Source organism: Opisthocomus hoazin, chromosome 26 (genome assembly GCF_030867145.1).
Source record: "Opisthocomus hoazin isolate bOpiHoa1 chromosome 26, bOpiHoa1.hap1, whole genome shotgun sequence".
NCBI lineage: Eukaryota > Metazoa > Chordata > Aves > Opisthocomiformes > Opisthocomidae > Opisthocomus > Opisthocomus hoazin.
This window is the reverse complement of record NC_134439.1, coordinates 2,166,153-2,184,035: the sequence shown is the minus strand read 5'-3', so window position 1 is coordinate 2,184,035 and position 17,883 is coordinate 2,166,153. Positions and strand designations below refer to the sequence as shown.

The following is a 17,883-nucleotide window of genomic DNA, read 5'->3' as shown; positions in this document are numbered from 1 at the left end:
TCTTTGAAACATTACAAGCTACTGATGACCCGTATCAGTACTCTGTGTATTTCTGGCCTCTGTGAATCTGCACTGCTGCAGCTTTTCCCTCGCACTCGACTTGTATCTGTCCCCTGTAAAGTATCCGACCTAAACACGGCTCCACAGGCTCCAATCGCCTACTTTATGCTTCCAACCACACTTCAGGCAAAGAGCTTCCCTCACAGCTTCCTGTACTGAGATGCACTTCATACACTGGATGGATTATGCATGAAAGATCCATCTTTATTTCTGACATTTCTGTGAGGCTATTCAAAATGTCATCATAGAAACACCGGCCAACAGCTAAAACGCTCCTCAAAAGTCAAAGGACCTTCGACATGTGGAGCACACAATGTGCCTCACGTAGTCTGCGAGGCTTACACTCCCTCGTTACACAGGCAGCACTCACAACTAAAAGCAAGTTGCAATACACAGGACTGGGGAAGGGAGCAAGTTCTGGGAGCTGCTGCAATCCTTCCTCTGCCAGAAAGCTCTGGCAGTAACGGGCTGTCCGCAGGTTTAGACACAAATAAGCAGAAACAACTGCTACTGAGAGGCTTATTTGTGCACAACCATTTTATAACAGTTTCAAGTCAAAGTGTCTACAAGGGCAGAGGTGTCAAAAATCCAGTAATTCCCGATATCAAGTTGTTGGGAGGCCATCACATAAACATGATGTTTGGGAACACATAATGCAAACAGAAATGCTTCACTGAGAAGAATCCTAACCTCTGTTAAACAAATATGCAAGAAAAGGAAGAAAGGGGAACTTAACCTGGGGGGATGTGGTAGCAAGGCATTCTTGTGCTGCTCTGCAGGTTTTGATTTCGGCAGCACTCCTGCAAAGAGGTGCCTCTGCCTTCTGTGCACTCATAACTATTCTCCTCCAGCCTGGTAGTTCTTCCAGAACGTATCAATTTTGCTGAACTTTGCTCTTGCCAAGAGAAAGTGGTTTTCACCCTAAAGGTGCAGTTGTCATTCACTTAGGAAATTCAGATACATTCCATGCTCTCTTGGTAATTAGATAGAAAGCCAGCTCCCATCTTTAAATCCATCAGGTGATTTTTAAATCCACTCACTGTTGCAGCCGCTGCTGCCTCTAGTGCCTGCTCGTTCGGGACTGTGCTGACCTGGGCCTCCACGGGCTGCCCTTCCTGATAGTGAATGGAAGAAAAGAAAGGGAGGAGGAAGAGAACAAAAAGAGAAAGGGAGATGAATGGAGGGAACATGGGAGGATGAAAGATGGTCAGAGAAGGGAGAGGGAGTGACTTTCACTGAACTGATCTTTGACTTACTTAACATCCTAAAAGCTGTCTGCCATACATGCAGGGAGAATTTTCAAGTATCCTCAGTGCACGTGTGCCAGGTTCCTGCATTTTTATGAAGATGCTTTACAGCACAGTTGGAAACCTAGTGAGTACCCCAGAAGACAACCTCTCACATAACGACTGCGTAAGTCTATTTTTTTAGCTTTCAATTGTTATTTTTTACCATTCAAACCACTTTAACAAAGATAGCTGATAAGCCTGCCAAGCCAATTAAGCTTACATCTCTGCTTTTACCTTGTCAGCCTAGCGAAGGCACAGAAGTGCATCCAGCAACCAGTAAGACAGAGTTCCTAAACCAGCTGACAAAGCCCAAGCCCAATACACTGTTGTCATCATTACCAACATAAAGCGTTTTTAAAAGCAGGTTTGATGCTGGATCCAGATCTGAGAAGCAGGCAGGCAATGCTTTGTCTCCAGTAAAACCCACCTGCCTTTAGTGCCTGGGAACATGCAAAAACATTTTACAGGTCACGGTGCAGTGTGAACCTACGTATCCAAGACCAAGACGGAAAAAGTAGCTTTTCAACCGTAATTAGTGTTCATATTGAAAATGTAAGAGGTAGTTACCCACCAAGTGCTTCCTCCTTAAATACTGATGGCGCAGGACCAGGGGTTTAGCCACCAGCATCCATGGCACACACAGTAACGCCACCACCACAAGGAAACACTGGAGCCCCTTCTGTAAAAGAAACAAGTCTCAGATGATTCAGGGGCAGTCCATGCTCACACACACACACAAAGCCTAGCAAGAGGTCTCATGCCACACCGAACGACTGAATTCCCAGAGTACACAGATGCTTCGCCATCTCTCTTCTGGAAACAGCAAGATTTGCTGTACTTAATGCCTGCTTGCAGCTGCCCCATCTGACTGTACACAGCATGTAATGCTGACACTGGTTTAGGTTAGGGAAAAATCCAAAAGATTCTGCAGGGAATGAGAATTTGGCAGATGTCTGACAGTGCCGGGAGGAAACAGCGTAAGCATCTTAGCTAAGCTTAGAGGCCCCACAGTGCAGATGCAGGACGACATTCCTAATTGCTTCCCACAATTAGTCTGGATCCAAATGTTCTGGGGCCACAGCTGAGATGTTCAGACTGATATGAATCCCTGATATAGGGATTATTCCTTCCTTCTTCAATATTACATAGTGTCAGGCTTCGGAAATGATGCCACATTTCCTCTATCACAGAGAAAAAATGTTTCACGCTTGATTTCACAATCATTCTAAAGTCAGTGAAAGACTCAAATATCATGGAGCACCTCTGATATTATTCTAGCAAGAGCACGCACCTGCCCTTTATACAGCATCTTATTACTGGTATCACCATAGGAGAACAGAAACATGTTGATAAAATGTATTAAAAGGCTTGGTGCATCCTTTGACGTGTGAGCATCATAGGCTGTCCATTTGTAGAAAATGAGAATAACAAGGTATCCAAACAGCGATGACATGAAAATCATTTCTGGAATGAATCCAAGGTATATGTTCAGTGGCTTCTTAAAATAGCTACAGGAAAAAAAAAAAAGAAAAGGAGAGTTTAATCTTACATTTGGCTAGCCTTAGGCATCTCTAGGGCAAAAACTTCTCATGAGAACGTGGAGAGCATCTTTGGAACAAAACTGCAGGGGCTCAGCATCTCAGCAATAGCTGGGACCTAAACACAGTAAGTACCCAATGTGCACAGTTGTGCACGCGCAGGCAGGAACAGCTGTGTGGCACCCTTCAGTCAGAAGCTAAAGTCTGACACGCTCCTGCATCTGAAACCCACACATGTTACACCCAAAGAAGTTTCCCCCCCACCAAGAGAAAACCAGAGCACAGCACTTACATGTGGTTGAGAAGACTCAATGTGACACCAAAGAGCATGTGGATAATGCCAAGAATCACAGACATTTTCATCTTAAACGAATTGAGGAAGGCCAGTTTATTGGTGGCAATATTCCAAATCTGCGAAAAACAACACTGAGTCAGCCAAACACCGAGCAAAAGAAAAACAGAGGAGAATGAAAATGTTCACTTTAGGGTAAGCAGTATTAACCAGCCAGGATGTATGGGGCTGTAGGAGCAGGTTTGTTTAAACATGTGTTTGTCACATGGACATCTTTTGGGGAAATGAGCAGACAACCTCTTCTGCTAGGAACACTGTCTTACAGCAACTGATCCCACCACCAGAGCAGGAATCAAACCTTGCTTGCCTCCACGGTAGGGAAAAGTTGCAATAAAAAGGGGGCTGTACCCTTGACAGAAAAAAAACCATGATTATCCACTTAAATGAACAATCACACATAGTTCTGATTTTCTGTGCTTCCTCCTGAGTGGGGAACACACGCAAGTTTTGTATCAAACGCCCCAAGCAGCGTTAGGAGCAGTTACTGGCGTACGCAGATACAAAATGACAGCATTACCTGGAAACTTACACTTCAAGAGATAAACAATTTTCCCTGAGGTTAAAAAAAGGTAACTTCATGAGCTGGTTTGCAAGTCTAACCAGATTTTATTAAAATGCTGCAGGTTAGAAAGGGTGAGAAAGAAGCCTTTAACGGACCTGAGAACAAGTCTCTCTACCCTGAATCTCGCGTCTCAGCAGGAACTGAATTAATTTGATCGTTCAGGAGTGTTTCCAACATTGATAAAGAGTTTGGTAAGGGAATGGCTGTGCTGTGGAAAACTTTCACAGTGAACTGGACAGGTACTTTTCATTCTGTTGACACGAGGATGTTCTTAAAGGGCAGCAAAGGAAGGAAGAGCTCTTACCGGGTCAATGCCAAAGGGGTAGGGTCCACCAAACACCCCTGGAATAGCAGGGTTCAGCTGAAGCAGAGGAGTACTCTCTAGCAAGTCATCTCTGTTTGGGTATAAGCAGATTATACAAACATTAACACAAGCAACATTGTCCTCTTCCTGTAAAAACTAACAACATTCTCCCCTTGTGAGAGCAAGGAATGGCTCAAATCAAGAGAACTTTAAGGTTCCTCCATGGTCCTAGAGACATTCCAAATGAATAATAAACCTGTCCCTTGACCTGTTACTCAATATCACAAGGAAGCAAGATGTAGAAGACAGGAATCTCGCTACATCAATGAGGAGAAAGGTGCTAAACTGCATCTTTACAAGATTTCTGGAAAAAGAGAAAAAGCTGGTTTGAAACTTCATAAGATATCACACTTACACCCCTCTTCCAATTCTACTTGAGCCCGAGTTCAGAAGTTTTTGTTTTACTGAGTTGGGAGGACAACGGGGGAAGATAAGTCACCTGCTTATCACTGTCACTATCTAGTTACCAACTATTTACTCACGACCAGTTGCCTTTTGAGAACATTGGCCGGACGCTCCACGATGAACCAAACATATTAAGCGACTTGGAGAAGCAGTCGTTGTAGATGAGGCCTGTGTAAGTGGAGAACAGTCCCATCAGCAGAATGATGTATCGACCACTAAAAACCATGTTGAACATCTAGTATCAAAACAAAAAGGAACAAATAACATCCATGAGAACAAGGAAGATCTCTCATAATGGTGAAACAGCAAAACCAGTCAGGACAAACAGTATCAGCCATACGGACTCAAAGCCCAGGGTCGCCACCTCCCCATGGCAGGGATTAAGGGTGCAAGAGGCAGCACTGCAGAACAGAATCTGAATACAGAGGATGAACAGGCAGCTTGGCTGCCCACGGAGAATCTGGGATTAGCTGAAGAGGATAAATCGCACAGCACACACTGATGCAAGCCCCCAGCTGGCAGCATTACTCTTGGACTAGGCAGTGCAGACCCCAGTCTGCTTTCTCCATGCTCTGTCAATGTATCTTAACTCTGGTTCATCTCCTGCCAAACTAAGCCCTGAGCAAGCAAAACCCACCTAAGCTCAGCAAACAGGAAGAATCTTGGAGATATGAGATATATATACAGAAATTAGGAGTTTTGCAGTGCCTGAACCCCTTTACGATCCAACCGAGTTTTGGGTGATTGTTTACAACAGCTTATCTACTACACTTGATAAACAATTTCCTTTAAACAAATGAAAGGAATAACGTCCTACAAAGATCCAAAAGGTAAACCAAAAGGAACTCACTACTGTCATGAAACGATGCTACTCAGTCTGCAGTCTACAAGCTTCTTGCTCTGTGTGCTTCACAAATTCCAAATGTAAGGAGAAACGGGCATTCTCAGCTCCGGGAGGGAGGGACACGAGTAAACCGAGCTGCAGCTCTGCTTTAATGCAAAGCTCAGCATGACCTGCCACTTTACCTCATTGTCGCTCTTCTGTGACAGAATACGACTTTCTCTAAGCACCATCCAGACAGCAATCAGGGTCATCAGGATTCCGTGGCCAAAGTCTCCAAACATCACAGCAAACAGAAACGGGAAGGTAATGATCGTATAGGGTGCTGTAAGAGAAGAAGGACACTCCTGGCGCACTGTATTTGAGTCAGCCCAGATTTACCACAGTACAATCTAGGCAATTTAGCAATATAACTCCCAAGCTTCTCCCCCGCTTCTGAAAGGTGTTAAGTACTCTACTAGAAATTTTCATGCTGGACGGACAATACAGAGAAACAATATGACTGAAAACCTGAGGTAGATGTCTTGGACTATTAGAAGTATGAATTTACCTGGATTTATTTCCCGATATGTTCCAATGCCATAAGCATCAACAATGTTTTGAAAGCCAGAAGTAAACTTGTTAGTTTTGTTGTACGTTGGTGGAGTCTGATTGGTTTGCATCCTGTTTAAAATAGATGGGACAGTGGATCCACTGTGCTCCTGTTTAAAAAGAAAAAAAAATGGGAAGATTAGAAACCCCACCCTCAAAGTACTGGAGGACGGAGTGTAACACTACTTTCTCCTTAGCATCTGGAAAACTACAGGCCTGCATTTTTGTCGTGTGCTCGTATGATGAGAAACACTTCAGCAGCTGAGGAAGGCTGCCAAGTTTCCACTCCTCTCCACTTTGTATAGCAGGAGGAGAAGCACTTGTAGTAAGGATGAAAATTGTCTGTCTAGGACAGACAAGAAAACTCGTGCAAGAGTTTGCTCAGTTTTTTAATACAGCAAATGAAAGGACTTCAGGACACCCAACTTCAAATAAAATATCTGAGCAGAGGGCGAGCTTGCTAACGTCCTGAATGGTTCCTTTCAGTAAGCTGCACTATGTATCCAAACAGCAGGACTACAAAGCACAGCCAAGGGCACCTCAATGTACCAAGGGACACAGGAAAACGCCTTACCAATACAGCATTTTCCTGAACTTAAAGCTTTACACAATGTATTTGTTACAAAATTTATCTATAAGCCATGATTCCTGCTCGTTAAATAAACTGCCTTCTGTGAGGACTCATTCAAACAGCCCAAAGGCATGGTTTTCAGAGACTCGCTGTTCGGAAAAATCAATTCATCAACGCTGTTTGCTGACAGTCACTACTCTGCTTGAATGGCAGCAGACAGGAGCAGTGCAGCAGTTACTCACAGTGCCTCTCCTGAGAGCAAACTGGATAGAATCAAGGTCAGCAACTGGACACCAGACTTCAGCAATCAAGCACTTCTGTGTCACATCGATATTGCACAGATTCAGGGTATGGTAGATGGCCTTCATCTTGCGCACTTTGATGAACCAGACACGGATATTTTTAGCAGCTGCCTGCAAAACCCTTTGGCGATGATCCTCTGTTTGGTTCAGCACCTTTCACAGAGAAGTAGGATAAAGACAAGGCAAAATCACTGACCAAAACTCACAGCATACAGAACCACACAGAGAAATTGGGCTGACCAACCAGACAAACCCTACCACCGGAGGATGGATGGACGAGCCCTCTCCCCCATCCCATGCACAAGACCGCCACACACCTGCAATATATGCTTTAGTCTCCATACTAATAAGTTCTGCTAAAAGATCTTAAGGCTTCATTCTAGGGACACTTTTTGACTACTTTCCTCTTCCTACTCCAAGGTCAGTGGATATTTCAAACACTGAACTGCTCAGAGATCTCAGAGAACAATTTTTCCTCCACCCAGGTTAAAAGAGCAGAGCAGAGTTCTACAAGTGAGGTGTACATTGCCTTAAGAAAACAAACAGAGATTACAATGAAAGACTTTTTTTACTGGAGGGAAAAGGAGAAAGTGTTTTCTACAGAGGGTGTTTTCGAACTGGGATACATCTAACTCATGCCAAGTCAGATTTCCAGACCGGAAAGTCTTAGACTCAAGGGAAAGCGAGGACACAGGGCACCTGCAGCTTTGAATCCTACTAGTTAAATTATTTCTGGGTTCTCATCTACTTTAAAATTGCTAAACAGCTGCACTACACAACTCCCAGCCTGAGACAGCTTCTGTATCAAACAAGCAGTCCAAAGACAGCTTCTGTATCAAACAAGCAGTCCAAATTAAACTGCTTTTCCTTTAAGTTTCTGAAAGATTTCTCTTTTTTTTGTCTCAAATCTCTTAAATTTTTCTGCACCGTAACATATTGCCTTTCTTCCTTGAAGCAAGCACCAAATACTTCAGAGCAGGCACCCAGTAGATTTGTGTGCTGATTACTGCTTCCCAACGCTCAGGCTGCTGCACAAGAGATTAGCTGTCAAGCTGAAGCTCTTCAGGACAGCACAACATGAAAATATGAAGATAGGCAGAAAAAAGAATAGCTTAGTTAAAGTTAGCACTGTTAGCTTGGAAATAAGTTTAAATGTTTTCAAAGTTCTTGCAGAGGAAGCAGGCAATTACACAAGTGTGCTTTCAGAGTTGGAAAACACGGTACCTCCTTACGCATGCATATTCCTTTCTGCTCCCTGGCATGTAGTTCTCCATTGATGCTGTACTTGCATGTATATAATTAACTGCTTAGCCCTGCAGAAAGATCAAACCACCCCACCATCCTAAACCCTGACAAAGAAAACAGCTGAGCAGACAGCCTCCAAACAACCCTCTTGCACTGCTGAGCTGCTGGTCTCAAGCCACCTGAAGCTGAAAATACGGCCACCTCATAGGGCCAAAAATTCTCCTGTTTTGATAGGATCCAAAGACGTTTTTAACTACATAATTAAACGGGAAAAAAAAAAAAGGGCATTGACCCCAGCTATTTTACCATCTGAAGATCATCAATTCTGGTATTGACACCAGAAGCCATTTCCTTCCGCTCCTGCGGTGTTTCTGGGCACGGGTAGAGGGAGGCACGGAATCTGAAAGACATGTAAGCCACTTTAGTAACAAAGACACAAAGGAGATAAACTAGTCAGGGAAACTACAGATGGCTGAACATAGAAATACAGTAAAAAGTGCCTGACGAGAAATTTCTGATCAGGAAAGACGGCCAAGCAGAGTTTCAGTCGTTAAACCAAACGCGTACAGAAGCTTGCTTTAGGCCAAAACAGAAGTGGGAGAAAATCCTCTGTGGCCTGTACTGACAGTGTCTCAAAGGCACTGTCACAAAGTTGATTAACCACCCCAGCTCAGGGTGCTGCTATCATGCCAATACAGCTGCTGCTGTCCTCTGTGAGAATATCACCCGCTGACATCCCACTAGCTCTGTCTGAGAATTCAGCACTCGAACTCCCTTGGTTTCAAGCATTCTTTAGCAAAGCAGTCACCTACTTCGAGCATTACAGGCTTGGGGAGTGCCCAGTTTGACTGCAAAACACGTTTCAGCTACTTATGTTACTTTTTCTTTGCTGTCAAAATATGTACTCCTACAGTCATTGTGAACTAAGGAATTGAGAAGTATCGGTACTAAGTCATGCCAGAGTGTTTCAAGTATTTGAGAGCTGCCCAGCTGTAAGACTTTCATACCCTTCACATATCTTCTTGACTCTGTTCTTCAGCTGGTCGCCTTGGAAAAAGATGATAAACACAGACTTGTGCACATAATCCCCCTAGAACAGAAGAAAGGGTGCACTGTAATAGCTCAGCGATTTATGCAATTACCATTACAGCAAATTACAAGAGTTCTACTTTTCCTTCCTCTGAATCTGTACATACAGAGCTCCTATCTGCACAGTGAGTCAAGAACGTACCTTAACAACACTGAAGCAGTCACAAGGAAAGCAATTTTCTTAGCCTCAGTATAGAACACCCCTCCTGTACTCATGTTTACTGAAGCAAAATGTTCTAGATTATCTACTATCTATTCTCTGTAATACAATAAACAGGAAAACCTGGGAAGATCTCCAAAAGAACAGAGATGCAATGAAATATTTATCAGCACTTACTGCAGTCAGCTCACCTACAGAACCCAGCAAAAAGCTAAAGAACGAACGAAAATAAGATGAAGCGGCGTTTAACAACTTTGATTCTCCAGGGAGGCCAACGGCACATTCTTTGTACAGCTGTTTTCGCGCTGGTAGCCAGGTCCCCTTTCCTGCATTTGTTGACAAGTTATTGTTCTACCTTACTTAGGAAATTTTAATGTAATGTTTCAAGAATAATTGCATTAGGTGTAACCTCAGTTTAAGGAAGTGTTGCACAATAGGAACAAAGTCTCTCCTAGCAGACAGACAATTCAACAGGTCAACTACCAGCAGTCAGAGGGACAAGAGAACGCCAGCCTCACACGAGAAACCAAGCAGCAGTTACTGAGCTTCAACTCGTCTGCCTTTATTCCAGTGCAGCCCACATACAGCCTTTCTTTTTACTGGTTAAGAGCAAGAGTTCCTGAAGTTTGGACATTGTCCATTGCTTTGAGCAAAGAGGGCACCAAACGTAAAAACAGGCCCAATCACAACATTTACTATTTGTATCTGTAATAAAGCAAATGATTCTGAGGTGGATGTTTAAATTATTGATCAGCAGATTAAGAAAAAACAAAAGGTCCAAGTTCAGAAGAAACGAGCTGCAGAAGTTCCACACCACTAACGTCCACGAGAGCCTCTCTCGGGGAGGATTCCTGCTTATTCAGAACTGCACACAGGAGCTGCGCTTCCAGTTTGTGCCAGAGAAGCAACTATGCACTGCCACAGTCCGAATTTTGAGTTGTTTTTCTCCCTTTTAACAGCATTCACCACCTGTCCTGCTATTTTTGTTTTAACAAAACAGGAGAACACTTGCCACTAAAGCCTCAGAGCCTGCAAGTAGGTACTGCAAAGGGACGCGACACAGAGGCTTGCCTGCACGGAGCTCATTGAGGGACAGCGGCTTAGATCGATAGATCTTAGATCCTTTGACACATCTGAGACTTCTGCTGCTGTAAACAATAGTTCCTTTTACCGTTACAGGATCCTCCAGGGGGTTTTCAATTTCCGCTTGACGCAGGAATACGTTCCCTCGGCACACTCGCCACAGCATGCGCTCAAACATGGGGATTCGCTCACGGTTGATCACTCCAGCCACAAACCTGTAACGGGGACAGCATAAATACAAGCTCCACGTCTAAAAGAACAGACAGCCTAACACCCAGAACACTGACGGCAACTGGAGCTCAGCATCAGATTGAAAGCTACAAAAATCTTGTTTTAAAATTAAGTTCTTTAAGCAAAATGGAAAGTCCTCTAAATACACAGAGACAAAAGCACAACAAAAACAACTGCACTATAGCACAAGCTGTGCCTTTTAACAGAATGAAATCGTCTATTAAAAAAAAAAATCACTAGTTGAAGGAGAAATAAATGCATTTAGACATACAGTTTCTATGCCTGCTAGTCTTCCTGGCACGCTACGCAGCAAGGATTACAGCAGTCAAGGCTACCACTGACTATGTCCCAGGTCTTCCAAAGACCTCTCTGGTTCAAACCCCCAGACGCATACAAAGACAGCCTGGAAGCAGCTAATAAGGAGGACACAGAACTACGCAGTTTTTTCAGCAGTGTTCTGTGGCTGCAGTAGCTACGAGTTTCAGCAAAGCTGTGAGAGCTCAGAATGCCTGAAAAAGCAACCAGAACAGATTTACAAGGAACCAGTTGGCACAATTTCTTGCACATCTGAAGCACAAATACGAACTGGGAAGCTAATGTACAGAGGACAAGGACAGAGACCAACGGCTAGCTTTAGATCAGCCTTCATCTGCTTGGGGTGCCAGGCTGGAAAGTTCCACAACTGCACTCAAATCGTTGCGGATTCCCCAGGATGAACGCAAGCCAGCAATCCTAAAGCCAGACAACAGAAAGCACAAATTGCCATTACCCAAGTCGTAGCGGGGCACCTCTTCCCATCTCGCTTGGTTCCAGGAGTGAAGAGGATTCCTCCAACAGATCTGGATCCGCCATCTGCTGATGATGCAATTCAGCCTGAATTCACAAATCAATTAATATCTAATGAAACTAGTTAGTGGCATGCAGGGAACGAGGAACCAGGAGATAGTTTGGGGAGACAAAAGAAAAGAAAAAAAGAAAAAGAAAGAACAAACATAAGACAGCAGAAAGAGGAACTAGATGACAGAAAAGACAGCAAGAATCACGCAAGGAGAAAAACAAGAGGAAAAGTGGAATGGCTCAGCAAAGCTTCCATACAAGCAAGATCTGAAGATTTCTGCAACAGAACAAAGGGGCTGTGGGATACATAAGACTGAAGAAAGGCAGAATTCAAAAAATCTATCGAGTTTTAAATACAAGTGATGTTCCCAGGAACCATTTTTCGATGGCACAAACCAGCGTGACACACTTTACTCTAGATCTTAAATGGAGAAAAACGTGACAGTAGACGCCGATTCCCTCTTGCACTCCTTGTGCATCTTCTGCATATTAATATAGATGCAAAAGGCGTTTCTAAGAGGTGCCTGGATGTTATACTTGATGTAAAGCAGCCTGGGAGTATCGCTCTACACGACAGGAAGAACGATGCTCAGATAAGTCTTCCACAGACAGCTGAAGAGACCTCAGGGCAGCTGGCAGCTCCAGAGGCTGTACCCCTACCACCAGCCACGCAAGACCCGCACGCCCTGCACGTGTCAGCCTCCTGCCATGCTCCAAAGCAAAGGCAACACCTTATTCACTTTGGAATTATGTGACAGCAGCTTGATTGATTCCACGGTACTCGCCACATCAGCGTAGATACAGGGTCAGAATCAGTAACAAAACCTGGAAGTACTGGATGGTAATTTCCTTTACTGACTTTACAAAGTTCCCACTCCAGCAAAAACACACTATACTTCCAGCTTAAAAACATGCTTACTGATTAAATCTTTTCATTCTTCCAGACGTTTATCCTTATTCACTATATGTATAATTGCCAGACACATAAGATTAATTGCTTAGGGCAGTCTGACCATGTTGCTCATTTTTTGACTATCAGGCATTAAAACAGGATGCAGTTTTATACCGTCCTTCATTGCAACTAATTACTAGGCTCCAATTCTTGGGAATATAGCTTGTAAGTGTCAGCAGTTCCAGTCAGGAAGGATGCTCGAACCACATCCTCTTCTACACCATCTTCCTTCTTCATTCAACCCCGCGTCACAGTTGTTTCTACCTCTGCAGCTTATATAATGAAATGACAAAAAATTACAGGTCCTTGGCACAGAGCGCCAAATTCTACCCTCTGTGGTATGCAGGAGGTCTTCCCCACAGAGCTAGCAAGGGAACTTGCTAAAATACACTTGAAGGTAGAGTTTGACCCTAGAACACAAAAAATGCACGCACACATACAGCGCAGCCTAGCAAGAGTATACAGCAAGTTTAGTGCCTCGGCCCTAGTTTCTTTATTTGTGCAACGGTTGCATCATAATTTTAGTGAAAAACTCCACATGTTCTTTGCATGCCCAATAAACATATTTGCCATATACGAGGAAGGTGTTTGCAAGGCTGACATCAAAGGCAGCTCAGCTGCTCGTGCACACACCTGCCTCAGCTCGCAGACGTTACCAAAGCAAGGCAGCACTTCATTTAGTTTGGAAAGCCAACATGAAGAATTTCTCATCCTTTCAACTTCAAGACAACTTGTTGCAACATCAAACGCTGAAAATTTTGCTTCATAGAGAACACAACCAAAATAAGAAAGTTTGGGACCCCAAACCAAACACACCAGTGGCTGACATTCAGACTTCAGGAAGCTGAAAACCAGTAAGTTACAAATTCAAGAGGCTTGTATTGCCCAGGGAGGCTGTGGAGTCTCCTTCTCTGGAGATATTCAAGACCCGCCTGGACAAGGTCCTGTGCAGCCTGCTGTAGGTGACCCTGCTTGGGCATGAGGGTTGGACTAGATGACCCACAGAGGTCCCTTCCAACCCCTACCATTCTGTGATTCTGTGATTCTGTATTGTATTTATCAGTAATCAAGATACTCCATGATAATTTTTGGGAGGTGCACCACATTTTAGCATAGGAAACCTAAAAAAAGAAGGATAGCACAGGTGAAAACTTTGGATCTGCCTCACTTGAGAGTAATTCTTATAAATAAATGTTTAACACTACCTCTGGCGCTTTCGGGCTACGCGTCCTTTACTCAGGACACCGTATAAAACAAAGACAAGTCCTGCTCAGAGGGGTTGAAATTACAAAACAAAGCAGCTTAGAACAAACTTGGCTGACACCAGTTGTACTAAACAGGAACTTTCTTACATAAGGATTATTTGCAGAACAAAACCCTATGTTCTTTAAATTAATCTCTTAACTACTCTGCTTTGATGATCACACCCTTTCTAGAAAGGAACAGCATAGCAACATCAGCTTTGGTTCTGGAAGGGTAACAAAAGCCATGTCATAAAATTTAAATGAAATAAAAAATTGAGAGGCTATGTGGAAATGAAAGAGCTACCCAGCTATGATGCCAAAAAACAGGACTCCAGGAAATTTACTTTGAATAAGAGTTTTCTCCAGCAGCAAGTGAAATATCACAGCTATTGTGAAGTACTTTTTACTACATCAGGTTGTTCAGGATTGGAAAAGCCCAAGCATTTGCATGCCAGTAATTAGAATGCAGACATTTCCTTATTCAACATTTTTAAACCGTTTCGCACTCACCTGGATCAGCACCTTTAATCTCCAGGCCTGAGGAAAGGTTCGTTTTCCCTACTCTTGACTACAGCTCTGCTCTGCAATGGCTCTGGATCGCTACACACAACGCCATACAATCCAAGCCCCTTTCAGTTCACCCACAGAACAAAAATCAATTTTCACAAGAACTAAAAGGGATTCATTTCACCGTCTAACTTATTAACCCAGAGCCCAGACAGAAAGGACAGATGCAAAACAAACAGAAGAAAGCAGATGGCGAGAAGAGTTAGAGGAAAGAGAGACAGGGGACTGCATGCCATTAACCATTACTTTTCCAGTCTTCTTTTACACTCACACTCTAGGCAAAACTTTCAGAGAAATCTCTCCAGCTCATACTGCTCTTCATAAACAAAGACAAGAAGACTGAGAAAAGGAGCATAATCATCAACATGGTACGTTGAAACAAGAAATGGCTACTCTGGCTAGAACGGTCATACGAAGAACAAATGAAAAAATTTTGCCATGCTCCCTTCCCCGGTGGGGACCCTTTGGAGAGCAGAGCAAACACCAAGCGTAACGTACTTTGGATAGCAAGCCATTTCTTGCTCAACTGATTACTATGAGTAACACAATTTTCATTACAAGTTATTGAGGTCTTCAAGTGTTGAAGGTACTGTGCGTGAAGAGGCGAAGTGTTCGCCGCTTCGGGATCATAAGTGGACTGCACGAGGCTCAGAAGTCCTGGGCTAGCCAGGGTCTCACGCACAGCTGCTCGCTGCTCACCACGGGAACCAAAGCAGTTTCAGATTTTCAACACTTATGTCTTACCGAACTTCACACATGAGCTGTTCTGTTCGCTTTTACATACAGCAGTACATTTCATTTGTGGCATTTTATTATTACAGAAAATAGTTACCAAACAGGAGCAGGAACGTATCTAAACTTTGTAAGGCCAGTTCATTTAAGCCTGAGTTCCCTTTTGTGGGTGACCTGACATCGCAGCTGAGCAGCAGGTTATCAGGTTAACGTTTGTTTGTCAAAGGAGACGCTTCTAAGTGAACATTCAACACTCGAAGAGGCAGGTTTTTTGTACCGAGACCAACCCCATGACCAATCAACCGATCACACTAGCAGCAGTATCTATGTCAGCAGTGACTACGACTTGTGCTGGCACGAAAACAACCTTATGGCCTGAACAGGCAGCATCCTGTGCCAAAACGCCAAAAAACAAACCGTTAGACAAACGGTCTGAGGTTTGCACGGGCCCAGCTCTACCTGATCATAGCCTTTGTAAATACCAGAAGCCGTATCCGTTACGAACTCTTTGATCAAATCCTTGGATTACAGCAAACAGGACATGTACGCAGCAAAAACATGTCCCTACTGTTCCAAAGAACACACAGGAGCTCTCTGAGAAAGCTCCCTAGCCTTGGAGATACTTCAGCTTTACAAGGAAGGATTGCGTCCTCTCCCGCGTCGGCTTCATGTCTGCACCACGAGTGAGATCAGGGCAGCTCTCCTCAGGCCCAGCAGGAGGGTTGCCAGCTCCGGGCCTGGCTGCTCTTTGACAAAGTGCCGAGGATTTTAAACGGCAGCTTTGCTCCAGAACTTACCTCTGGAAACTTCAGGGTTTGATCAAAGGCTCAATTAAACAAACTAACAAATAAATAATCTATTGCTTCAGTGGACTTTGTATCATCACCCTAATGAGTCATCCCCACACAACATTTCAAAGGCTGCAGAGAAATTAAGCTTGATTGCAATTCCTCCGCGTAAGCGAGGCAGGACTGTTTGCCTGCACACATACCAGAGAAACTCCCACCCAGTGTAGCACCACGCTTTTGGTCTGTTGATGTGCTTTAAAAACTACCAGCATCTTAATTATTTCACCAAATTTTTAGACAAACCATTGCTTAACGAAAACCATCCCAAAACAACAGCATAAGAGGTAAATCATGGGTAGCTATGCGTACTGCATGAAAAATGGAAAATAATTTGAGAAACTTTCTTAAACAAAGTGTAAAAATGACCCTGCTGTCCACAACAGCAACTAAAAATATACTTGAGAATAAAAATGGTAATTTGTGGGAGAAGAACCAGCTCCCCAAGTGTTACCCCGCCCCCGGTATTCTGACCTCATCAAAAAATTGCTGAGTTTTACGCAGTATAAATTTTAATTCTGTCAGCTCCAAGAAGTTTCTCTTCAGAGCTTCCTGGTTTGTGTTGATTTCTTTAAGCTCATTTTCAATTTTCTCAAAGTTTGCCTGCAAGATGTGAAAAGGAGAAGGAAAAAGGACTTTAAGCAATTCCATAAACGAGTGCTGTTCAAGACGCTCTACGTCCCCGCGCAATCTGCATGCAGCCACTGATTCCTGCTGCGTCTCCAGCCTGCTGTGGCACACAGTTCCAGAGCTGTCACATTCTCTTCAGGCAGCCTGAAACTTTTTGTACCTGGACAGGCTTTTATCGACCGGATTTATGCAGTGCTCTTCAAATCACTGAAAACCCTCACAAACTTTAACCCAGACCACCATGAACCACGCAGTTCCAACAGTTTTTGATCCATTTAAGTGGGCATTTAAGTGGAATTCCTTTCAAGTGCTTTCACATCTAACTGCATTTGGACAAATGCACAAGCTAAACAACGCTTGTGAGTCAAAACCCAACCGGAGTGAGCAGGTAGAGCGAGTGTGTCAGGTGCCAGCCAGGGACTACGGTTAACGCACCTCTGCCACGAAATTCCACGGGTATCTACCAAAGGAGCTCCCTTCCCCCGCTTCCATCTACAGCCAAACACTACCCGGGTCTGAACACACGCCATTACCTCCAAGTCAATCATGTCACGTGGAAAAGGCACCTCCGGGTTTTCCCCAGTGTCCATGATGGGAATGTTTGCCTTTTTAATCTCCTTCTCAACAAACCCTGCGAAGACAACGCTGTTAGTGCTAACCAAAAGGCCGCTTCAGCGTCAGACCGCCGCCATAACCCACCCCAGACGACCCGCAGCTCGGAATCCCCCCACCTCCTGCCCCACGACCGCCTCATCTGGCTGAAGCAGGACGCCAGGCCCCGGCGGCGGGGAGCCGGCAGGCAGCCCTCGGGGCCCAGCGCTGCCCTGCGGGCCCAGCGCCCGGCCGGACACGTACTCAGCTTGCGGTCCATCTCCTCGCACCTCCTCACTTCGTTGACGAACTTGCGCTGGAACACGTTCACGTCCGGGTTCAACTGCGGAGAGAGACGGGGCCCTCAGCGACCGCCGCCCCGCAGCCCCGGCCCGCGGGGCCCGGCCCCCACCCCGCGCTGCCCCGGGGGTGCCCTCGGGGGGCGGCGGGCACTCACGTCGCGGAACTGGACCTTCCCCAGTTCGCCCAGTTCGCTGACGCAGCAGTACGCGGCCTCCGACTGGAGGAAGAGCTGGGCCAGGGTCATCTCCTCGCTGCGGAACAGCTCGCCCATGGCGGCGCCGGCCCCGCGCGGCCCTGCCGAGACGGAGCCGTCACGACGGAGCCCGGCGACGGAGCCCGGGTTGGGGGGGTTGGGGGGGGGGGTTCGGGGCCGGGCCCCGCCACGCCGTTACCTGCCGCAGCCCCCGCGCAGCCCCGGTCCCGCAGCCCCCGCCGCCAGCTGATCCGCTGCGGCTCCCGTCGCTGACGTCACCGCGCAGGCGGGGCGCTGTCACGCGCT

General features: G+C 45.1%; 1 protein-coding gene across 8 annotated transcripts in view; it reads right to left on the bottom strand.

Annotated features, from left to right (window-relative positions):
- The window catches only part of ATP6V0A1 (ATPase H+ transporting V0 subunit a1), a 30,066-nt gene extending 12,199 nt beyond the window's left edge, over positions 1 to 17,867 (bottom strand). For 2 of the 8 annotated variants that reach the window (XM_075443350.1, XM_075443352.1), the window contains exons 1-17: positions 17,539 to 17,736; positions 17,346 to 17,424; positions 17,024 to 17,121; positions 16,335 to 16,463; positions 11,453 to 11,556; positions 10,541 to 10,667; positions 9,128 to 9,210; positions 8,427 to 8,520; positions 6,816 to 7,028; positions 5,962 to 6,112; positions 5,597 to 5,736; positions 4,648 to 4,805; positions 4,106 to 4,196; positions 3,180 to 3,298; positions 2,641 to 2,857; positions 1,921 to 2,028; positions 1,101 to 1,175 (exon numbers count right to left, since the gene is read on the bottom strand). In XM_075443350.1, the coding sequence (XP_075299465.1) occupies positions 1,101 to 1,175; positions 1,921 to 2,028; positions 2,641 to 2,857; positions 3,180 to 3,298; positions 4,106 to 4,196; positions 4,648 to 4,805; positions 5,597 to 5,736; positions 5,962 to 6,112; positions 6,816 to 7,028; positions 8,427 to 8,520; positions 9,128 to 9,210; positions 10,541 to 10,667; positions 11,453 to 11,556; positions 16,335 to 16,463; positions 17,024 to 17,121; positions 17,346 to 17,424; positions 17,539 to 17,655 (2,103 nt within the window). In that variant the 5' untranslated portion in view covers positions 17,656 to 17,736. Of the gene's footprint in view, positions 1 to 1,100; positions 1,176 to 1,920; positions 2,029 to 2,640; positions 2,858 to 3,179; positions 3,299 to 4,105; positions 4,197 to 4,647; positions 4,806 to 5,596; positions 5,737 to 5,961; positions 6,113 to 6,815; positions 7,029 to 8,426; positions 8,521 to 9,127; positions 9,211 to 10,540; positions 10,668 to 11,452; positions 11,557 to 16,334; positions 16,464 to 17,023; positions 17,122 to 17,345; positions 17,425 to 17,538; positions 17,737 to 17,776 lie in introns of those variants that run through there. The other 6 variants (XM_075443354.1, XM_075443355.1, XM_075443356.1 and 3 more) reach the window with 4 other exon arrangements.
- Positions 17,868 to 17,883: the final 16 nt, after the last annotated feature.